This window comes from Anser cygnoides, chromosome 6 (genome assembly GCF_040182565.1).
Source record: "Anser cygnoides isolate HZ-2024a breed goose chromosome 6, Taihu_goose_T2T_genome, whole genome shotgun sequence".
NCBI classification, from domain to species: domain Eukaryota; kingdom Metazoa; phylum Chordata; class Aves; order Anseriformes; family Anatidae; genus Anser; species Anser cygnoides.
In genome coordinates this window covers 10,760,118-10,784,923 of record NC_089878.1, presented here as the reverse complement: position 1 = coordinate 10,784,923, position 24,806 = coordinate 10,760,118, and the positions used below count along the sequence as shown (strand labels likewise).

Genomic DNA, 24,806 nt, shown 5'->3' with positions numbered 1-24,806 from the left:
CATTCACATGGATTCTAAAACCCTGATCAGCCCACCTCCTCCTGCCTTTCAGGCGTCCTTTCCAAGTGTTACAGCCCCAGGTTTCCCTGAGCCTCCCCAAGAGGAGGCTTACCCTCCCCCAACAGCACCGGTTCTGCTCCAAAACAAGCAGTCCCAAGCTGCACCTTACGCAAGTAGATGTTGCAGCTCAAGACAGAAATGTAACTTTCATCAGTTTTGTCTCCCACATCGTTCAGTAAACACATTTTTAAGTCTCCCTAAATTGCTCCCAAATTCTCAGATGTTGAACCCTGTTTTTAAGGCTTCAGGATCTTTATTTAATTCAAGCTGGCTTTGCAGAGAATTCCATCAAAATAGCAAAAACCTCTCTAAGGCTGTAAGCTTTCAAAGTGCTGTACATTTTCACAGCCATTCTAGAGACCAAAAAGCATAAAAGGAGTATTATTATTCTTACTGAACAAGTTACATGTGAGATCCTTAAAATATGTTTCCATCTATTCAAGTTTTAGGCATTGCTGGATTCATTTGATGCCGTTGCAGGGTTCCACAATAAATAATGCTAAATTACTACTAGAAAACAACACTTGCTGTTGTGAGCTTGAGGCTAGCCCAGATTTCAATCTAGGGTATTGAGAAAGGGAGGTGGGGTGGAACAGCTGAGCAGCAGTGAAACAAGTATTTAGGATTTGCAAAACTTGACACTGTTGTACTGCAGAAATAATCACCTCGCATTACGGAATTCGGCAGAGCTGCGTGCTGCATGCAGATGAGCCCGAACGCTTCATGTTTTCCTGCCGGACTGAACAGATTTGCAAGGCAAAGAACAGACTTAACAGTTCAAATAAGCTAAACTTCAGTTCTGCTTTAATGTAAAGGATCAGCCCTGGCTACAAACACTGACTGAACTTCTGGCTGAAATGCTCTGAAAGCAGAAAGTTTTTATGTACTCATTTTAATGACTATCTCATACACAGGTGGGGCTGGGGTTGCCTTAAAAGCTTAAGGATCTACACCTTTATGTTGCTCTGCTTCGGTAACACTTTTCTCACTCCCAAAACTCTGAAAAAAAACACCTTTAAAAGCGAATCGAGCACGGGAATCTGCATGTTCACAGTGCAAACTGGAGAGGCTGTGTTCTTTGCAATTATTTTTTCTATCTGCTTCCATGTGCTTAACGTCGCAGGTATGGGTGGTGTTAGTTTTAATTCCCTTCTGCTACATTAATTGGGAGCTGCAAATATCCCACTTGAACTAAGGAGCCCAGCAGAGCAGCTGGTTCAATCCCCAGTGTGAGCAAAACAGGGTGAAAGGAAGGAACAGCATCCTTTTCCCAGCACCGTAACCGTTCTGAGCTCCAGCACAGTGAAGTCAACCAACAGAAGCAGCTCAGAGATCAACAGGCTGTTGGAAATAACCCTTTGTAACCGCCCCTTTTCACTCGTGGGTAATTCTGTATTGCATCTGAGGGAGAAGTTAGATGAAATCTCTGCCCGCAGGTTTATTTCTGGCATGCCAAATGAGGGGAAAAAAAAAATCCGCCGCTGCAGCGACATTTAAAGTTCAAGAGCAAAGAGGCAAAACGCTAAGTACAGCCTTTGAAATAGCCTCTCCTGAGGCTGGGGACTCTCCAAGCCTTGCGTTTGTAGGAGGCCCTAATTCAGTTAGTCACTGAATATGTGCAAGTGGCAGTTCTCACAACCACTTCACAAAAGCGATGCCATTGAAACCATGTCAGAGACAAGTGTTCAGCTCCGGCTTCGGATGTCTGGAGGAAAACAACCACACAGCAGTTCTTTTGAAGGGAGAGCGAACATGTAAATTGTAAATTACGGTTTTCCTTGAGCAGGCAAAGTATATTTAATACATCAATTTAAGCGGGGAACAGGCCAGACAAAAGCAGCTAATGAACTTCCAATCAAAGAAACTTCTTTAGAGATTCAAGAAGGATTTCTGATCTATTACACTAATTAAATTAAAGCCCTTTGCTAAACCATTTTTTATGTACAAACAGTTTAACCCATTCAGATCAATGAAAGCAGCAGTAGCAGTCATTTAAACAAGCTGATGTCTGACGGGAGGCTTCAAAAAATGAAGTAGTAGCTCCTGTAAAACACATGCCAGGCTTCGTAGCTCACCGTTTGGAAAGGGAAAATCACACCTGCAAACTCAGCACACTGAAAGCCAGGGGGCAGCTTGCTCCTGTCTGCCTGTGGACCAGCCCAGGACGATTTCCAGCTCCGTTCACCTTCTGTCAGCTCTTCTTCCTCTCTTCATCACAGCCTACAAAGCCAAGCATCCTTTGTCCCACCCAGACCCACCTTCCCTAGGGTTTGTAGGACTCCTGCCTCTTCAACACGCCTCCACAAACACCCTGCATTTCTCCCCACAGACTAACCACCTATTTGCAACCACTAATCTGTAACTGACTGCCCAAAACTTATCAGTGGGGTTAAGAAAATACCAAGTTTTCATTCCAGAGATGGCAGAACTTCTTGCTTCACCAAAAAAAAAAAAAAAAAAAACAAAAAACCCTTCCTTCCTAAGCAGTCGTCTCCCAAACACAAAGTTCATGTTTTAACATTGCCTCTCCCCGTCCTGCTCCTCTAATCTTGCACATAACACTGCTAAAATGTCTTGCAAAATGCCTGTGCCGGGTAAAACACTGCTTCCACCCGCAGTAAGGGGACGTAGGGAACATCAGCTTTCCTCAATCACAACAGCAACGTGGGTTCTCATGTGCCCCCAGCCCCAGCTCACGCCTCCCACCCAACCGTAACAGCAGCTCACTTGGAGGGCTTTGGGGAACTTAAATGGCATGAGCTGCCCCAGTTAGCAAACACAAAAAAAAAAAACAGGAGGAAGGCTGGAAAACGACTGCTTCTGTGCTCAAATATACTGGAGGGAAGAAAATAGGAACAATTATCGTCTGTTCCTCTCCCAGACTAAGGCAGCTGTGAATCGCCAAGCAGGCAGCTCAAAATCCCCTACTTTTGTTCTTGACTCCTTGACTTTTGTCCCCAAGGTTACTCGGGAGCCAGCAGATAATCTGGGGGAAGTTGTTCCCAGGGGAGCTCTTAATGAACTACTCCACGGTGATTATGTATGCCGAAGCGATCGCCCTCTGGAGACCAGACTACTCAACTGATTAAAGTTCAACACAAATTGTGCATTTTAGAAATCAACAATTTGGGGAAAACAAGCACGGTTTAATTAGGCTTACAATGTACTACACTGTCCTACTGAATCACTCTAAAAAAGCGCTAGTAATAACAGCAACAGTGTTTAAAGCAAATATTTAAATACATTTTAAATGCCAGAGCCCTTTAAGAGCGAAAAAGGATTTGCAGAAATTTTCTCTATGAAGCAGAGGTTATCACAGGAGACTGATTTGCGCAAGTATTTTCACTGGTTTTGGCACGTACAGAGAGAAAAATCAAACCTGACAAAATTGGTAAAACAGATTTATAAAATCAAGCTACAACACAACGTGCTCCTGCAGAAAAACTTCCCAAAGCTTATTTTGAGAAAAATACAATCATGTCAGATCTACCCAGAAAACCATATTCAGAGGTTTATAACTTCTCTTTAATGAACACTAGAGGTCTGATGGTGTTTGTCTGCTGCTTATTCAATTTTTAGAGGTGGAGGAGAAAGGGAAAATAGTGAAAGCAACAACAATGGACATTTTAAGCACTTTAGAGAGCAAAGATATTGAAAAAACAGCAATCTTCTGCACTGCACTTTCCTTTAGATGACTTTCTTCACAGAGGGAGACACGAACCATTGAAAGGTGACAAAGCTGTGCCTTTTGCAGTAGCTACAACCAGCTAACTCGTGACCATCCCAGATGTTCAGAAATCACTGTGTAACACCCTGCGACACTTTCCAAACCATACCGGAAAGAAGGCTCTGAACTGCCTGGAGCTCCTCCAAGGCCAAGGCACTTCTTATATTTGGAAGAAGAACGGTGCACCTCCCATCCTGGTTGCTGACAACCTGCAGCTCTCTAAAGGGCTCTTAGGTCCTTCCCAATCCACCCACCCTTTACTGGTTCAAAGCCTCTCTTCTGGACCTGCCTCTGCTGCCTGCTTGCTAAATTGCTGTTTCTTCTTTATTTATCCACTTGTTTTTTTTGCTGCTTCCCTAGAGTTGTCTTCTGCAATGCTGACATTGCCCCCAGTACCACAGAAGATACAAGGAGCATGCCACGAGGACAGAGCCCTGCTGGGCTGCTGTAACCTGCCTCTGGTCCCTCTTCCTCCTCAGCAGACCATGGGCAGATGGCTTCTGCAACGACACATCAGGCAGCACGACTGGGGGTTCTGTCCTTGTTGCAGCAATGAGAAGAGAGCAGAGGTTTGAAGGAGTTTGCTTTGTTTTTGACACGCAGCAGTTTGCAGCTTCAAGGCAGGCAGCTTGCAGCCAGACCAGGAGCTGCAACTAGATCAGGAACTGCCCATGGGAAGGAGATGAAGAAATGCTGTGTTATTTGCTAACATACCGTGGGCTCTAACAGGACGTTGAGACAACAGCCTGCAGATGCACTGCATTCAAAATGAGACCTGGAAAAGCCTTAATTTCAGCAGAAATCCCCTTCTTCAACCAGCCAGACAGACCAGGCAGACACCCGGACACCCCTGCTCATTTCCAAGGCTTGGGGAGAGATGACACTGCAAGGTATTTGTCTATTTGACTGCTCTTTTCAGCCTACGTGAAGGGAAAACACTACAAATACTCCCAGTGCTCTGAGGGAAGCTGTCATCAGGACCTGTGGGGACAGGGACCATATGCAGCAGACCAGCACCCTTTCCCTCAGGGACACTCAGGAGCCAACAGGCTTGCTTTCCTTTCCTTTACAGATACCTGGAAAAAAAAAAGGGGGATACATATCTCCCAGGAGCTCAGGTTTGTAACCTTGATAATCACGTCCAAGAAGATCCCAGAAGCTGGCTGTAAGATTCATTAAATTGGGAATCTCCTTACTAAGCTGTGCTTTACGTTCTGATCCTCCTGCACAGTAAAAGCTAGCATTTGTGCTCATTGGTACAACCACCAAGCCTCCAGTTTTCTTCTTTTGGCACATTTCTCTTCCTTGCTTTGCCAGTACAGGGGATGAACATATTCCATCTAGGAAGGCAGCTTTCACAAGCAGGTGCTTCGATGCTTCTGCATACAGCGGGAAGGCCCTTTGCAAGCTGGGATTTGGATAAATCAATAGCACAACACGAATCAGGAGTGATACTACCACTGTGACAGCGAACAGCATTACCGTAATGCTGGCTGAGAAAGAAGTAGCAGCAGCAGCAAGGATTAAATTAGAACAGCACAGAACATACAGGCTTACTCTTTTCCTCTTCATCTTGAAGGCAGTGACAGTCATTGTCAGTTTAAAAGACTCCTCTACGCTAATTGCATACAATTTTGACAGCAGACCACCCATTTTCATTAAGACAATGAATGAAAGCTTCGTGCTTACACCAAAGCTTTTAAAACTATGCTTAAACATTGGTAAGTGGAAAAATTAAGTCAAGACCTTCTGATTTATTTCTCCACGACACTACAGTTTGACATTTGCGTGATTTCAAATACGATAACTTCACTGCCTGAAGACAATGGCAGAACAAATATAAATAGGACATTTTCCCAGCTAATAATAAATGCTAATTAAATAAGCAAACCTCTTAAGGACAAACTTCAAATAATGATAGTTAATTTCAAATGAGCCTTAATTCCTTTAATACCTTTTTTATTAATTATCTAATAACACATATTTCTTAGCCTGTTATCTGAAGCTATGGGAAATTAATTGCTGAAAAGAAGTATTGTTCTCCTACAGGATGGTACAAAAAGCTGTCTGCACAGCAAGAGTTCAAGAAAACCTTGATGATTCCCACTCCTGCTCTTATCTCTATTGACAGCAGTGCCACAAACACAACAAAACCAGCTCTTTAAAATACCTTAATGAAGAACTGAAATGCATATGCATCCTAGCAGCAAACATGAAAACCCTACAGAAAATAGTTCTCCAGTTATTTGAAACCCACTGTAGCCACATCAGAGCAGGGTTTCAAAAAAAAAAAAAAGACCAAATACTCCTTTGAACATTCATCATTAATTTTAAAACACTGATTTTAACATTACCATGCGCAGCCCTCCGCAGTCAGAGTTGCACGTAAGTGCTTTGATTATTTTTATGGTTCATAAATCAGTCACTGACCAATTTCCAGTTGTAGCTCATTGGAGATAATTGCAGAAGAAACAGCTTGACTTTTAGAACCAATTAGGCAATCACAATACATGGATCCACTTTTTTTTTTTTTTTTTTTAAATCAATCGCCCGAGATAATTTCACAGCAAAGTCAAAACAAGCATTTGAGAGAAAGTTGTTGAGCGCCAGGGGGGCCTGCCTTAACCAGGCAGATGATAGCCATGGTGAACAAGGCACAAGGAGATATTTGTTGGGGAATAACAGGAGCTACCAAAGCACTTTCAAGTCCAAAATTGGAACTACTGAGGGTACAAAAAGCAGGGTGTCAGAGACAGAGCAATACTACTACTTCATAGCAGGAATCTACTTAAAAGCTGGTAGCTTTAGTAAAGTAAAAATCTGAGAACTGAATGAATTAAAGTCAGCTATTCGCTTTCCACCTTGATAAGTCCAGCTTAGGCCATCAGACCTAAAAGAGGAGAAAAGCAAACTACCCAGCTAGTCCCAGCAGGGGCATAAAGTGGCTTCTGCTGCCTCCCACTTCCTGAACACTATTTTAGACAGACGTATGCAAGTAAAACAATGCAGGACCTCATGGTTCAGAGACAGAAAGGTAAGTGAGCTCCTGCTGGCTCTAAAGTAGCAAAAAGATTAACTGGGAAGATCAGTCAGGAAGTATTGCATCAGTTTTTACACAGTCCCTGGTCTGTGGAGCAAGCTGCTACCAGAAGTTATCTGAGAATTTAGGGCTCAGGAGTGTTTCTATGGATACAGACAATCTTTGCAATTGCATCACTGGTGCTAAAATATAGATTGTTTTAAAAATATTAACCTACCCATGATCTTCTTCAGGGTTAAAACCCAACTTTCCTTACAACTTGCTTAGAACATATCTAATCCAGGCACATTCCTTAGCCCCTTCCCTAGCACACAGGCTGCACCTCCCTGCAGTCCATGGAAACACGTTCAGCAATGGGAAGTGGAAGAAAGCACCGTGCTTGATACCAAAAGTGTAAAAAAAAACAAAGTCACAGTAGTTTATTTCAAAGGAATTTTCATTCAAGAGCTCTGCTGCCACCGCAAGGATGTGGAAGATGGGACAATATGAAAGTTTTAAAGCTTAAGTCCTCTGAAAGCATGTAACATACAAATGGATGTAGTAGCAGAAAACCTACAGCCAAGCTGGTTTGGTTTGTGCCTGTGGCTTTTGAGGGTTTTGTTATCCATTTAAATGGCTTTATTAATGCACTTAGAACGGCTGCATCAGTAACATCTGACAGCATTTGTCGTAGAAATCCAATACATCCCCCCATTCTCCAAGAAAACATTTCAGCAGTATTTCAGAGTACTGTACTTGACAAAGTCGGGCACTATTCCTCCACAAAACCAGGCTGCCTGTGTATTCTCAGTGAGTGGAGTACAAAACACTGACTTTCACATCTGCCACTGGCCAGGACCGGATATTTTCCATAGTGCTACTGCGCAAATTCACATGGTATTCAGCTTGGGGAGATGAGCAATGTCCTCCCAGCCACGGTGCCTGAGTGTTGGAAAGGATTCAGGAAGGCTGGATTAGTGGGTGCAGAGATAAAAGCTAGCTGTGTCGGATCGAATGGCTTCAGTTTGCCACCAGTCACCCTCACACACAGCTCCACATAATTCTCTGGTGTGCAGTGATCACGTATCTACCACAGAATGATTAATGTAGATGGCAAATCCCTCATCTGTGCGGCTATGCTGCAGATAAACCAGCACAATTCTGTGTTTTCCATCTCAGAATTGTATATAGCCTGGAATCTGAGCACTTGGACACCAAACTTCAACAGTACCGCTCTGGGAACAGAGCTCGCAGCTTCCCGACATCCCCAGTGGCTATTTCTGCTTGACTTTTTGAGGCTATTTTCCTATTAGAGCAACGATGCAATCACCACATTTCTGCAGAGGCACAACTCTGAAGTCAGGACCGACGGGCAGTAATTCTGCTTTGTGATGACGTGTCAAAAATCACAGGGAGTGATCACACAACACGTGAGAGAACACATACTGAAACTGCATATTTAAAATGGAAAACAGAAGGCATAGAATGATAAACTTTACAGATTAAACTTTACAGATTTTAAGCTATAAAATATGACCTCGCATTTGTGGTGCTTCAATGTCGAATGGGAGTAAGGAAATCCAGATGGGATGCTAGATTTATTTTGCTTTAACTTATGGAAGGTAAAAATGCCCTAAATTACTTCATAAATAATTTACTTAAATAATAAGCAACTTGACTCTCCTGGAAGCTGAAATTCCAGGACGTTTCCTCTTTGAAATGAATCACATGCAATTAGTAAACTGATGCAAGAATAGAACGGAAAAGAAAATTAATACTCATCTTCCGTCCTCACTGAGGATAGGAAGTCAAACGCACAGTGTTAATAATTATTTGCACCCATGGGCTTTACACGCAGCAGTATTTTAATCTCCCAGAGAAATATAATAAACAAAGCTCAAAAAGAAAAATCTATGTGCATTCTTGTCGAGTTGTAGTATTGGTATAGTAATTTTCTAATTGTCTGAAGCTTAAACATCTGTAGTCGAAAAACTTTCTCTGGGAATGAAATACAGGAACAGAACCAGTTAATTTAATTACCCAGTGTCTTGACTTAAGCTAATAAAAAATCGTATTTACTGATGAAAAATAAGCAAAGAGAAAAAACACAAAAGAACACACACTGATTCTACTTCACTTTTACAGGAAATCAGATCACTCACGAAGAGATTTTTAGAGACAAATAAGGTGCATAGCTCCAAAAAGGAGATTAATTATTCGATAAAATTCTTTTTGAATTTGCCTTTTAAAAAGAAAAGTACCTGACAGGTACCCTTTATTGACCTAGCTAGTGCTCCTTGAGAACCAATTCTGTCAGGTTTCCTGCGAAGAGCTACAGAAATTATTGCTCAATGCTCTGCAAGACTCTGACAGCAAGGTCATACAGCAGCAAATGGACAACAACGCACCTTCTATCTCCAGACAGGAGCAGTCACTGCACTGAAGCAGCTGTTCTTTGTGACCACCCCAAGAGTATTTCATACAGGAGCTATGGCTCTGAACTTGTTAGCACCGCCCAGCTGTTGGGGGAGCGACCTCTGAAGCCATTCTGCGATCATGGTGGCAGTTAGTTCCCTCCTGGAGTTATTAGGACAGCTAAGACTGCCCCACTTACACGGTATTTAAGTGCAGACATGTTGCCCATTCCTTCAAACACTTGGGATGAAACAAAATTCAAGGCAGTGCAGTTTAATTCTGTGCACCACGTGGTGTTTCTCCCAAACACATTGTGCCCTTTACACTTTCCCAATCTTCTCCATGCAAAAAAAAAAGTTCGTAAGAGAGCCTATTAATCTGTCAGAAATGTAAATGCAATGGAAATTGCAAGGGTTATGAATTACTGTTAGTCCTGCTGACATCATGCTCTTGTATTTGTTGCCTGGGTTTAAAAACCATGAAGAAATCAGATCACCTTTACTGAGAGTAGTTTTTTGGGGTCATCCGCAGTCCTATCACTCTTTTAAACTTTTTATCAGTCAAATCAGCTACACTAAAGCTAGCAAAAGTTTCTATACTCAGCACTGTACTTGTTGTATCAGTATTGTCACCAGCAGAAGTTGAAACACAACAAAACCACACAGCTGTTTCTACAGCAAACTACATTACCTGTCTCTCTGCAAGTCCATGAAAGTATTTGAAAAGGTTTATCTAGTTTGAGGTATGTATCTAAAAGGAAACGGTACCTTTAATGTTCTAGTTGGAGCCCAGCCAGTGCCATCAATTGAATGTTCTCTCAATAAACTGAAAAAAAAAAAGACAAACGTATTACACAGTGTAACTTCTAGTTAAACGAATTTTGGCAGAAGTCTTCTCACAAAGCATTAACAACATTGGAAGAAATTGCATTGTTAGAATTACAGACCTCTTGCATCTGGTACCAGTGTCGTAGAACTACGTTCTTCACAGAGCTCATTACAGGTTTCCTGATCTGAGCTCAGCTTTGCTAAAGAAATCAAATTATTTTGTTTAAGCGTACCAAGTGTGACAGCAGTCCTCATGACACAGTCTGACACTGAGCCTTTATGTTCCCCTGAGCACAAAGACACACGTGTGCTCCAGTCCAGAACATGTTCATCTTTGGTGACAGACCAAAGCATGCCAGTAGACCAAATCTGGTGGGAGGCACCATGTCCTGCCATATTTGATCCCCCTAAGAGGATTTTTTGGAGGGATAACTAATTAGCAGCAGTGAGGATTATTATCCTCTTCTGTCAAAGGACTTCAGCTGCTCAAAATCAGGTACAGGAAAATTAAGTAGCTCTGGTCTGTCTCTTCGGGAAGGCCCTGTGACAGCCGTAACATCAACAGATGTGTGCCAAACCTCTGGGGACCCAGAGCAGGGAATTCTAAAAGCAAAATCTTAGAGGCAGCTTCTCGTCTTCCAGGAGGTGAGCTGCATGGCATGCAGGACATTTTAAGGCTTTACAGGCAAACTCAATACTGCACATACCACCAGCTTGAAATCATGAAGCACTCTGTTAATTAGTCTGTGAAAAACAGATTGCTACAGAAGAGTTCCTTATAAACTGTAATTTACATTTACAAGACAGAAGTGTTGAGCTGCATTCAGTTGGTTAGGCATTCCTGGACCTTTTGTTGGTAAAACCATCAGCAGTTCTGAGAAGTACTGGAGACCAGCACACAATTTAGAAATTGCAGAAGTCTTGGAAAATTGACAAAAAATTCTTGCTCACATTTGTCAGAGCAAAGGCAATAATCTGAATAAGAAAGAGGATCTGGAAAACTTTAAGCATCATCTCACAATCGTGTCTTCCTCTGTTAAGAAGCAATCAAACTGAAAATGTAAGTATCAAGGCACAAAAATTCATCAGCAACAGTAGCTTCTACTACTAAAATACCAGGGTTAAAGTGAAATAGTCTTAAATTACTCTTTTTTTTTGTGCAACATTACTCCTTGTTCCCTGTACAGATGCTAGGAACAGGATGAATGCACTGGACAAGACTATCCCGTCTTAACCGCACTGCTAATCTCATTTCTGTGCCTTTGAAAAGATTAAACATGCCATTAACACTAGCACAGCTCAAAACTAATTTAAATAACATTAAAAAGAGCATATTGTGGCTGTCTTTTGTTTGTATTACAAAAGTATAAACAAAAATGATACTGAACAGGCAACAGCCAGGATTCTCAGATTTTGAGGAGATAATGGGCTTTTTGAGCTTCCTTTCTGGCTGCTGCTCTGAATTCTGCTCCAGTACTCCCCTCCTCCTGCTCATACATAGCTCCCTGCAAACTTAAGAATGAGGAGTAAGTGAACACGTACAATAAAAAAAGCCTGAGAGTATCCACTGAGAGAGCTCAAGGTGCCTGAGCACATCAGCCAAGCCTCGTTAACACCCTTCAAGCTCCCCAAGCTCCTCTCTGTGCAAATCTCCAGCTGGGGATGCTCAGCAGACAGGCCTGGAGAGGAGACACTCATACCCCTCGTAAAGCTCTGGCAGGAAAGCAGTGACGACAGATAGTTGTACCTTTGCCTCCTGTTTCTGATCTGCTGACGTAATTAATTTTTAGAGCAGCATCCTCTTTCTTCCTACAGATTGGCAGTGATCATTATGCCCCGAAGCAAATCCTTTTTCTGTGCATGGTGCCTAGAAACTGTATCTCACGTTCTCCACAAAGTTGACCTAGATACAACTGCCAGGCAGCTTGGAGGTCTGAATGGTGATCTGCTCTCAGCACTTCACACGAACCAACAGCAGAATGAAGACCAAAGCCAGTAGAAAGGTGCCAAGTACATCCTGAATTAGGGGATGAGCAAGCCTCTGCAGGTAGTTCCTGTTCAAAGGGGATGAGTCCTGCTGCCACGGAGGAGCTGGTTAGCACCAAGTTGTCACATCACACAACCTGCAGAACTTTCCTCCTCCACCCACTGCTTCAAGAAGCTGCCCTCAACAAGCTCCCAGCCAGGCTACAGGAGCCACCTGTTCTAGCAGGGTTTTGGGACACCCGATGGGCTGGAAAACCCACCAGGTTTTTCACTTGAAGTCACTACTGTAAAACTGCCAGGACTTGGCTGCATCATACCAGGGTGCCAGAAGGTTTATCTAGCATGATTTGCTTCTTTGTGATGCTGCAGAATGAACGTGCATCCAGAAAGGGAAGGGTAAGCAAATTCTGCAGTTTCAGCAGCACGTCAGGCTGCTAGAGCTAGTTACTAAAGGCATTCACTGCTGCAGAAGAGACGGGAGGTTAAGTGCCAGGGTCCGAGCAGTTTACCAGGCAGGTAACCTACCTAGGAACTGGGGTGATCGGTGAAAGAGGACTTCCAGCTGTAGTCAGATCTGACAGAAGCCAAGCACACCCTCAGTGATGGGAAGTGGGAACTGTTCCTCAGCTCTGGCATTTCTATCTCTAAGACCTCACCAGAGCAGGATTTCAAGTCCCTGTATCTGAGTTCCCGTGGGAATACTGTGAGCTCGCTATTTCTGAATGTACGGTAACCAAAACAGCCACTGGAATGCTCAGCCCTCTGTTCAGCACTCACTCCCACAAATACCTTCTCCTGCTGTGACTTAACTTGTGCATGGAGAAAAATTGAGGAAATTTCTTCTTAAATACATAGCATCCTAAAAAGATTATGCAAAAACAACTAGTGAGTTGGGAACTACATGGCTCTAGCAAGCTTAAAACTTTCTGAAACACCAGTTGACATGATTATAGCTTAACTAAAAAGAAAAAAAACAGATACTGTAATGAGGGGGGTCAGTCCCGGAGGAAGGCTGCTTTACATGAATATCTCAGACAAATGTTTATCAACACAAAGCATCAGTTCCAACAAGAGTTTTGCCTTCCAAAAAGTTTTGCCCAGAGAAAATGAAGTTGTGGGTGCCCTGGCAGTGCCCAAGGCCAGGCTGGATGGGGCTGGGGGTGGCACTGGGTGGGCTTTGAGGTTCTTCCAGCCTTCTGTGAGCCTGTGGTTCCTTTAGCCAACAGAAAGCATCAGGCAAGGTAAGTTTGAATTAAGGTATGATAATACAATTATATGATAATACACCCGTGATAATACAACTCATCAGTTCCAAACACTTCTGCGTTCATCACCCTTTAACACTGTGCCATGAGCTCAGAGCACCAGTGGCAGAAGGGCACATCCACCAACATGGAGCAGCTCACTGCGTTTTCTTTCTGGGTATCTTGATGCTTCCTATCCACACGTGGAGTGGAAACAATATCCTTAAGTACAGCCCAGATCAAATTTGATAACTGCAATTCATACAGCACAGAGGAATAATGCTTTTTGTGCCTAAAACCTGATGCAAGCTTAATCATTTGCTATCTTTTAAATGGGGACCATTACCTACAAAACCAAGACAAGCCATGGTGTAAGGCATGTTTAGCAGAAAACAGATGGAAAAATACTGATACTAAATTTTTTTGCTGCTTAAAAAAATACCTGAAGCTATTTTTATGTAAATACTCTGGTAGAAGTTGATTGCAGGTACTATATATAGACTGCATTCTCTGTTATAACAGGCATAAAGTAGTCGGAGTTATTTTAGCTTTTCCATCTAAATGGTAAGACATTTCAAAGGTTTAATATGCTTAAGTATCTGACAATCAAATAAAGCTGACATTTCAGTGCAGATGCCAAAGAAATGACTTCACTTCATTAAGCAGAATTATGATGTTCCAACACTACATTTATCTGTCATAATTAAAACCATTTTTAAGACTCGAAACACTGAAATATCCTCAAGAGTGCGTGGAGGCTTCGTTTAACCTCAGAAGATGCAGCACTGCAGGCAGAGCTTAAACTTCTAGCTCTCTTTTGGTATCTAGCATTTCCTGCTCACTAGTTTTAAACAGCTCCTCTATTCATGCCTTTACTCAGTCTTTTAGACTAACAGCTCGTGCTCTGACACTGTCCAACACCAGGTACGTGCTGAGCTGTCCGAGGCTGGTTCCCATCACCCTTTGATGGCATTAGCTTCTCGGAAGCACGGAGCAGACCACGGAGGCTAAAAGCACTGGTATCAGTTCATTAGCTGTTATCAGCCTACGAGCTTGACCTGCCTATGAAGGGAGAGACTACCCCGGGAAAGCTTCATTTGTAGCCAGGACCTTGTACACAGCACGAGAATGATTTTTAAATCTAGAGGGGAAAAATACATATCTTTTAAGCACTGATTTGCTACACATGGTGGTAACTCTTTTGGATTTTCAGAGCAGCCTTCAAGTCTTACTTCCATTGCTTATGCTTCATTTCATTTTTCTTTTATGTCCCATTAACTTGAGAAATGACAGCCATGCTCCTCAAGTCTGTTTATGTTTAGTTTCTGGCCAATTTCACCATCCGGCACTCAAGATAAAACAGTGAATTTATAAAGTTTCAGAGAAACTGATTTTGAAGAGGAAACATTTACTATCAGGCAAAAAGGCAGAGCAACATAAGCTCATCCCTTTTGTAAAAGTGAGCTTTTGTTCTTCCTATTTTGACTTATACCCAATTCTCTTTTGCTATAGCATGCTATAACAAGTAAGTGTGTCTTTTAGCAGATATTAAATGTGAAAATAAATAGCAAATACAGAATAGTTACTGCCAAAGTTAAATTATTTGTTTTCCTTTTATGAAACCTTTTATGAGTTTCCAAACACTTAACACATTTGGAAATAAAATAACTAAAGCCTTCAGTCCTCTCAGATCCTGAGGACTATTCATCTATGAAGGGAGGAAAAGTAAAAAAGAAAAAAAAAAAGTCCTCTAGATTGGATTTTATACTTTTACCCTAAATAGAACAAAATGTTAAGACTGAACCTAAAGAGCCAGATTCTACCCACTCTCTAAAGCACAGCAAGAACACTTTTAGTATATTTCTGTGGTCCTAAGGGTCACACGCTGGTCTAATTTCCAAAATCTGTTGAAGAAATAATACTGACATGAAAACTACATGCAACATTTTGTGACACAAAGGCATAAAAAAATGCTGTTGCTACCTTAAGCAGATTTCTCCCATCTCTGTAATGTTCGGATGCCAGATTCTCGTCAAGCATTTTACTTTTGGAGGCTGTCAGGATAGAAAACAAATTGCAATGTTATCCTTTAAAATAAAGCCAAATCACTGCTACAAGTCACAGAACTGAAAAGGGAAATATATTTGATATTCACAGCCTAGGTTCGCATGTTAAAGACCTCAATAATATAATCTACAGCAGCTACACCAGCTTTTTCTGCCCTTTTAGCTTCTCTCCACTCTTTACAAGTCACAGGCTGGTATCGGGCCTTTTCCTGGAAAAAATCATTCTGAAGAAAGCCAAGAAAATTTACACTCTTCTACCTCCTTCAGGGAAAGGAAACCAAAAACCACTCGATGTTATTTAGTTTCTTAACACTTAACTAGTAAGACAACAATCTAAACTGCATAACTACTAAGTGTTTTTCTAGAAGGTTTATCCAAGTTTTTTTATTCAAGGGGGTTTGTTAAAAAAAACAGCAGAGGGTGTAATGATAAGAAGTGAATGGGAGTATTAAGGGAAATGTGAAGAAGGGCAGTCATATCCAAACTCAAGATACTAAGTTAAAAGCTAAGTTATTTTCAGGCAAGACCACCAGAATTCTCAATTGCACAGTGAGTTTTTGAAATATGGATCCTTAAAACACAACCTCGTTTCCTCTACTTTTGGAAGTAAACAAAGAGCGGGTCATAAAAACGCCAGTAGCTAAGCAACAGCACACGATCCCATCCCTGTTCTCCAGATTACGATTTGCAGCTTTCAATCAAACAGATTAGTTTTTATAGTAGGTATACTGTAACATCAGGCCAGACCAGTCCTTTCGTAGCTTCAATTAAAGCCGGTATTATAAATGGGGAGCTATTTTCCTCTCCTGCCTCCCAAGCCGCCCTCAGCCCAGAAGCGAAGCAGCTCTGATAGCTGTATCTGCATAGTGGTGTGTTTTGGCTCGCTTTGTTCTCAGTTCCCCAGCATTTCAGTAAAATATTGAGATGCACGTTAGAAACTCAGCCCAGCTCCTGGGAGAACAGAGAAGAAAGTGTGCATGATACTGAGCTACCACGAACATACCTGAGCGGCGCTCAAAGAAGAACCCCCAAGCACCAAAACACATCTCCAATTCTTCATGCAGACATCAGCTTTCCTCCACAAATATTTAATATTTGATATATACTTAATGTTTGATATTTAATGTCGGTCCAACAACTGCTCCACATCCAGCCCTCGGGGCACTGGCTGCCCCAGTGCTGCTCACACCATTACCGGAAAGCAAGGGGAACGCAGATATCATTTTCCAACTTTTTAACCTCTAAAATCCCCAAACGCTCACCTTGGAAGCTTTCTAAGAGCCCAACCTTTTGGCAGCTACACCCTCACACTGGTTTGAAAGATGTCTAGTTCTCAAAAAAGGGGAAAGCAGCAGTATTTATTCCGTGCTGGTAGCTCAAGATAAAAGAGCAAATTTCACCATACGCGCCTTCAAACAGAGAATGTATTAATGAATAGAAAAAGTGAGTTCTATGCAAACTAAATCTTTACAAAAAATCCCTAAATCCACACAGTTACTCATAGCAAAGTAACTGTTGTCTCAATTTTGAGTAATACGGTTACAAAAGAATTCATTTATCCTTTCACCAAAGTGCTTTTCATCTCCACAAATTAGAAAAACCCACTCCTGACAGTAAGACAAAGGTTTTCTTTTTCTCTCCCCTTCTCCTTCTGTTAGGAAGACAGACAGGAGGCCTGCAGCACTGCCACAAACCGTCCTTCAGCCAGAACTTCTCCTCAAGCTTTCTCTTTGAGTAATCGCTGAGTTTTCCTTAAATCAGGGAACCCACACAAGCTTTCCTTGCCATGATGTTTCCCTTGAGCACCTCAAACCATCTCCAGGTCATACATGGGACACTCTGTGCAGCAAAGCTTACAAAATCCATGTACTTTGCTGTTTATAAGCTCACCTTCCCCTCAGGTGCTGGAAGATGCATGCGCAGATCCAAACTCAAACACACCAGCAAATTAAGTGATTTCCTTCTCCGTTCCTAAGCAGCCACTGATCTTTTCTTATTTGCCAAAAGAAGGACCAAGAAGAGCAGCTCTGCTGCTAAATCCCTGGCTTTTGGCCTCTGCCTAAGGCATCCCATGTCATAAAAACCTTGGAAAACTAGAGACTCCCTAAGCCTCTCTACTCCAACAACCACAGGAGCTGCAAACAAGCCCTGGCTTGTGAAGTCAGCTTAGTTTTATGTCCTCGTCAAACCACATCTGTGCTATTTATCAGGTTTGATTCCTTAAAGCATCAGGTCCCCAGTCTTGCAGCACCCATTGCTTCATTAGCTGGCACCTCAAGGCAGAAAAGAAGATTTTTTGTTTGTTTGTTTTAGATCACACATCCCCTGGACAGTGGATTTTTTTTTTTTAATTTGAAAAAAAAAAACAAAACACAATTGCTCCCATTTCTTAATGCCTCCTGTTTCTGGGTAGCTGGTCGATGAAGAAAGTGGCGCTTGGGAAACAGAGGCTGCAGAGACAGAGGTCAGGCAGCAGCCCATGGCTCTGAAGGTATCTGCTGTGCACTCCGCCATCTGGCTTGCCAGTTCCCAGCTTCCTCTGATGTCGGTGACAGCAGCATTCCCAGCGCTCTGTGTAAGCACAAACCCTGGCAAGCCTCTGCTTGCTGTTCACAAACGCTCACGAAAGTGCAGCGTAACCAGAATAATGCTTCAGTGACAGGGTTGCCAACGGATTTTAATATTTCTAACAGCATGACAGTTCGAGGAGATGCTGCAGAATTAACTAACCCTGCCTCTCGCGACCTTACTGCAACATCTGTGTCAGTACCGACCGCCTTCTGCTCTGCCAGCATCCCACCGCCGTCAGGAGCGTAGGCTGCAGTACCTGGGACGCAGCGTTTTGCACCGAAGTCCTTCCTTCACAATATAGCTGCCAAGGGTATAAGAGAAGAACAACATATTGGGGAATTGTGCAGTGTATTAAGGGCAGCCTCCTGAGTGTTTCTGTAGGCAAGAAGCACACAGTCGATTTTTTTCCCCAAATATGTAGTGTTTAACAGCACAGTGGGTACACCCCACATTCCCTACCTGGGACAGCAGGGAGCCCTCATATAGAAGTAGACACTGAAATTTCTTCCAGTACTTCAGCAATTACCTCTACGTCACAATTGAGAAAAAAATTGGAGCTTTAAAAGCAATTCAGAAAAGGTAAAATTAAGTGTTGACCTTCTAGAGACTTTTAATGCCACAAAAAGAGCCTTGATAGCTAAACACCAATCCCCTTACTTCTATCAGCATAGCATCTTATCACAGAGTAGCTCTGACTTTAAGGGGAAAAAGGCCTCCTAGGACAATTCTTTTTTCTTTTTGTATTCAGACCATGGCCAGTACTTACGGGAAGAGCTAACAGAGTCTGGAAAACATCAGATGCTCAAGCCTACCAGTTTTCTGTGTTGTGCCCATAAAACAGTGCTATAAAAATGAAGAAAGTCTTGGCTGTGAAGAGAAATCAAGGCGACCAGAAGAGTTTGGATGTGAGCAGAGGGATCTGCAGACACCAGGGTTTCCTTAGGCTCCAAAAGCAGGCAGCCTGAATCGGATGCTTACAGAAGGAACAGATCTGAGGTGCACAGATTCCTTTTGGAATACATTTTTGGGTCACATATAGGGTAAGTTCCTCCCTTCAGGATGTTTTTTACCCCATCTGTCCCTGGAAAGCAAGCCAGCCCGTTCAGGACCACGTGAATATGCTTGCATCCTTGTCACCAACCCTGCTTCCCTCATTAGGGCTGCAGGAAGCATTCAGTTTAGTTAATTATGGATACAGTGGAAGAACCCTTACAATACTTTATTTCCTTACAGCTGATGAGAATAAACATCCCCGATTCCACACACAGCAGCTCAGTGATGCTGAAGTGCCCGATTCACTAGCTGGGTGCTCTGCTTACAAAAAAGAGGCAGCTCTTCATGATAGAGGTCGCTCCAGAGCATCCCTCCCATACTTTAGGCTCTTGAATCTTTGCACTGAGGAAGTGTATAGCTCAGGTGCCAAGTGCTGGAGCATGTCCAAGTCAGGAATACATAGAGCACGGGATAAGTTACTTCCCTATATTCACTTCTTACCCAGAAATGAAGTCAGCCTCCAGCACTTTGCTCCCTGGACAGGGCAGCATGCCCCAGTTGCAGATCACAACACAAAGCCCTCCACATCTTTCCTCTTCAGTTACGTATTCTTACACTCCTCCCCTCTGCCACCATCCTACACGGCTGCTTCTTCTTCCAAGGCAAAAGCTGAATGCTTGCTCATGAGGAATGAAGGGGGAAGACAATTCCCCAGAGGAGCAATGAACATAAAGGATGTGGACAACAGCTGGCTACAGAAATTATAGGATGCTGTTACAGAAACTACACTACAAATTATGCATTTGATAGCATTAAAACCAGATTTTTTTCTTATATACAAGCTCAAGAAATTAACTAGAAAACCATGGCTGTAATGACCTGCCTGGTGGTTATACTCCTACTCACACAGCCATGCTCAGCACTACTGCAGGCAGCTTGATGCAGATGTGCGATATCCCAACTTCGCCTGGAGGCTGGAAGAGCACTGGCCCCTCTAAAGAGACGTTAAAAACATCACCACCACTGATCTCAGTTTCATTGCAGAAAAACAAACTATATTATTTTCACAATATTTCTGAATTTATACATGTTCATGAATAACCTGGCCAGCCCTCAACATTCAGCCACCTGCATTTTTCTTTTTTAAATAAATTGCACAAAGGCAAACTTCACTTTTGTGTTGAATGAGAGGCAGGTGCTCAGGATTCAGAAATCTCGTTAACATTTGCTGTAAATTTTCTGTCAATGTTGAGCAGGGAGCCGTAACAAACCAGAAGATTTTTTAATTATAGCAATTAAACAGATCTAAATTAACATTTTGTTCTCCTGTTACCACATAGCAAGTACTTTCCTGCAACAGCATTGTTCAGGTGAATACCTTAAACTCAAGAGTTTAAGAAATTAAACTGAGTGTATTTGTCTATTTCCCCGTGTCCATCATTGCCACAGTGGTTAAACTCTTACTGAGGATGACTAAAAAAAAAAAAGTCAGGCAGGTGAGAACATCAGAGGGTTCCTCCTCCATGTTTTTCAGGTATGTGATGGCTCAGTTTATTCAAGTTCGCAGAAGGATGCAGACATTTAAGTGACCACCTATATATCTATATAAGCCACCTATATATCTATTGTATGCACATACCCACACAAGTGTGTAAAACACACATGGAATTCTCTGGCAAGGTTATAAGGGGAGCTTCAAACCAAAAAGAAAACACAACTGGAAACACCAGATGTACTAACAGAAGCCTATCGATAGACGCCCAGGATCCAGGGTTTGGTTTTGACCAGTCCCAATAAAACACTAAACTGCAATGGAGTTCCAAATCTCCAAAGAGCATTACTTTTCTCTCTTTACCCATTCCCAAAGCAAACAATCAAGTAATCAAAATCAGAATCAAAGAATCAAGCTGCTTCAGAAATGCTAAGGTCCTCCACAAGCAGGACCTTTTTAAAAACTATAGTGCACGTCCCATGCATTTGTTGACTATAAATAAAGGAACGTTAGGAAACTTGTGAAGGCATCTTCTGGAATGCCAACCTAGTTATTTTGTTATATATAAACAAACTAACAATGCTGTGACTGCAGCCACTACATATATATGATGCTGGATTTAGGCCTGGTGCATCTGAACACAAGTCAAAGGTCTTCTCGGACGCATTTCTCCAGCATCCTCCCATACATGTTTTTCAGCCTCTGAAAGAAGAGCTCTGAACTACAACACCAGAGGCCAGCAAAAGGAAAGAAGAAATGTTAAATAAAGTTACAAAAACAAGCAAAATCATTTAGTTTGAACATTTTTAAAGAAAGTAAGGCTTCCTTCATAATTCATACCTCTAAATGCGATTACTGCGACTCAAATGCTCAAATGAATATAGTTTCCTTACATATCAAATTATCAGAACACAGAACAGCAAGAGTAATTCAGGAGAACCAGACATATGCCCCAACTGCTTTCCATTTTTGGAGTCAATCTTTTCCTTTTGACAGCTGAACTCTGAAAACAATGTCTGAAGTTATTTTTATCGTAATTGTACCTCCACCTCCCTTGCCAGGATCTGCAGTTTTAGTAGAGGATAATAATGAAATAACGTTTCTCATGCTTCAAAAGTTCTCTGGAGCTTTCTATTTATCTATAATAAGATACGGCAATCATTTGGAGGTCCTCTGGAAGGCTGTTTGCTTAATAACCACTGAAATAGGTTTGTTTGGGTTTGGTGGTGGTTTTTTTTTTGTGTGTGTGTTTGTTTTAAAGATATTTAATTAAGCAGCCTGGGAAACAAGCAGCAGAACTGGCAGAGGGCACAAAAGGAGGCCACTTGCCACCGTACCTGTGGACAAACCAGAGCAAGCCCAGCACCCAGCCACATTAATCAGAGGCTGCAGTGCACGGAGCATGAGGAGAGGCTGAGGGACCCGGGTTTGTTCAGCCTGGAGAAGGGAAGGCAAAAAGACCTTACTGCTGTCTGCACCTCCCTAAAGGTACAGTCTACAGGGCTCAGATTCTTCTTAGAGGTGCACGGGGATAAAGGAAGAGGTGACAGACAAGCTGCAACAAGGGAAATTCTGACCTAAGAAAAAAAAAATCACAAGGGTAATCAAACACAGGAAGAGAGGCGCAGAGAGGCTGTGCAATCCCCATCCTCAGATTTTCAAACCCCACCTGGCCAAGGCTTTGAGCAACCAGATCCGATTTTAATGCTACCCCAGCTCGAAGCAGGACTTAGGTGACCTGCAAACGTTCCAGACATCCAAGATTCTTCTACATCTCTACAATATCTAGCAACAGGCACAAGACCCTTTCTTAATCTCACTGCCAACTTCCCTCTCAAATCCTATTAGGTAGGAAAGGAAATTAACGACTACTGGATTAATGACAGATACTCACCACCATATTGTAGGCATCAGGAACTTCAATTTCAAATTGAAACTTTCCACCTTGGTAATAGCCCTCATCTAGAAAAAAACAAACATTAAAATGATTACCTAAGAAAATAAAGGATGCCATGTAATACACATCATGTCATAACAAAGATTCAAGAAACAGCATTAGTTTATCACCAAAAATTTTTTTAAAAATACCAAAATGCTAGCTGCCTGCTACTCCAAAGAGTGTGAACATGGTGTTTTCCACCCTCCCCAAAACCTGTACAGTAGAAATTATTAAATCAGAAGAGTCATCAGTCCCAGACCTGTGTGATCACGGTACCAGGTGACACCAAGCTAGACTAACCTTTGAACTTCTCATGTTTGTCTCTACAAAATTGTGCCATACGATGGCCACAGGGCTTGTGGCACCCCAAATCCAGCTCTCAGGAGGAGCTGCTTACACACGATGCTTGCCAATGCATGCTAAATCCTGCTCAACCCCTTCATCCTCAGCCGTGAGCTGGCAATTACTTACCCTAATAGAAATAACGGTGTGCGAGAGCACGCTTCGCAGCGTGCTACAATGAAAAGGCAAGTCAGGTCTTCCAGCTGACAATTATCCTCTGACGATGTATCAGTTAGGGAAATCTGCCTGCCTCTGCCAACCTCAGACTCGATGCTGAGTTATTAGAACTGCTAGATTGTAAAATATGAATTCTGGAGATATCTAGTTAGGTGTAACTAGAGATAATACAGTAGGTATCAGTCAGCCTGCAGCTCCTGAGGACCTGAGCTCCTCACCCACATCCACCTGCACGGAGCTGCAAGCCGTAGCTGTTGCAAATCTCACTTTAATAGCCTGCCCAGAACACAGTTTTTTCAAATACATCCTCCATTTCCACTCCAATTCAATTGTGAAGTGTTTGATTTATTAACCAGACCTCTCAGGCACGCTGCTAACGCGTTACCAGCAAGTAACTGCACATGCACTGATTTTTTACGGAAAAAAGGGCAAGTCAAAGCATTTATCTTTTGTTTCCACATGTACTAGAGATTAAAAAAAAGAGTAAAGCAAGCCATTTCTAAAGAACCACATATATAAACGGCGAGTTATACCAATATCCTTTCAATGAAAGTGCTCCAAAACTACCAAACACTTGAGGCAAGATGCTGTTGCAAGAAAGAATGGTTATGGAAGTGGAATAACATTCTGCTTGGAGTTCAAACAGCCCAGCCACCACCGAGTTACCCTGTAGGACGCAGCTGATGCACTTTATCCACCAGCTAGCACCGTGTACCAGCCTTTTAACCAGGATGCAGGAACCTACACGATGCCATTCCTCGTAAAACCCTAGTGGGAAGAATCAAATCGCTCTTTCGGTGAGCATAATAGCACAACCAACACCAGACGGGAATTCAGCGCTTGTTACAGCTCAAACCACGTACCTCGAAGCCTCCCACCAGCCTCCTGGCTGCCCTTTGGCCCGTAGGCATTTATCAGGCTATCACTTCCCAGCTTAAGCCGTCACACACAACACCCACGTGCGAATGCACGGGGAGAAGGCTGCTGCAAGGTAAAAGAAGCAGCAACTCTGGGAAGGCTGCTCGCAAAGCCCAGCAGTGGGAAGTTATTTCCACTGGCTTCGTTTCAATAGTTCCTGGATTTTCTGGCCTCAGAGCGTAGCGCACAGCAGCCCTTCGTGCTCCACCCCTGCTAATGTGAAATAGATGCCTGCTGATGGATGTAGCTGCATGTGCCTTATGTCAGAGCAACCCTCAGATTTAATCAATCTTCGCTGTAATCCAATTGTCCAAAAGAAACATTCAAAAACGGCTCCAGGGGAGGAGAGCTTGCCAGAAGGCTGTCAGATTGCTGCCAGCCCAACAGCAAGAGAAAAGCCATGCTCCACGTCCCCGCACACCGAAAACACCAGGCCCGCAGCCTCCCTGCGCAGTAGCATTAATTAATGCGCGTCCTCACCTAAAAGCACAGGCAGCAAGATTGCTGTTGAGATTGCTCAAAAGATGCGCAAGGAGAGGACAAAAAAAAGCTGAAGGGTGGTTCTTCCCTTTCTCTGCTGTATCCCACGAGGCAGACACAGCCCAGGGTAGCTCTTGTCTGGGGCCCCCAGCAGAAGAAGGATGGGATCTGTTAGAGCAGGTCCAGAGGAGGGCCAAGAAGATGATCAGAGGGCTGGAGCACCTCTCCTGTTTGAAGGGCAAAACATTCCTTCCCTATCTTCTTTTTTTTATTGAAACGATTCTTCCTGTATGTTTGTAGATCTTTTCACTAAACACGCTGCTCATTACCAAAAGCTCAAATTCACAGCAAAATCTTGCACCTCTGCCCAGCCAGAGATCTTGCAATGCACTGAGAAGCTAACTCTTCATCATGGAGTTGCCTTCTGGCATCTCAGGTAGGGTACGGAGGTTCTCCCACGTGGTTGTTCCTTCCCTGCGTCCCTACAGACTCATAAACCCTTGATTTTTCAGCCACATAACTGTGCTGCGAAAAAAATGAAGTTTTGGCA

General features: G+C 42.7%; 1 protein-coding gene across 3 annotated transcripts in view; it reads right to left on the bottom strand.

Moving 5' to 3' along the window:
• The window catches only part of UBE2F (ubiquitin conjugating enzyme E2 F (putative)), a 67,002-nt gene that overhangs the window by 27,022 nt on the left and 15,174 nt on the right, over positions 1-24,806 (bottom strand). For all 3 annotated transcript variants that reach the window (XM_066999804.1, XM_066999805.1, XM_066999803.1), the window contains exons 5-7: positions 22,295-22,362; positions 15,262-15,332; positions 9,989-10,046 (exon numbers count right to left, since the gene is read on the bottom strand). In XM_066999804.1, coding sequence (XP_066855905.1) covers positions 9,989-10,046; positions 15,262-15,332; positions 22,295-22,362 — 197 coding nt within the window. The remainder of the gene's footprint in view (positions 1-9,988; positions 10,047-15,261; positions 15,333-22,294; positions 22,363-24,806) is intronic.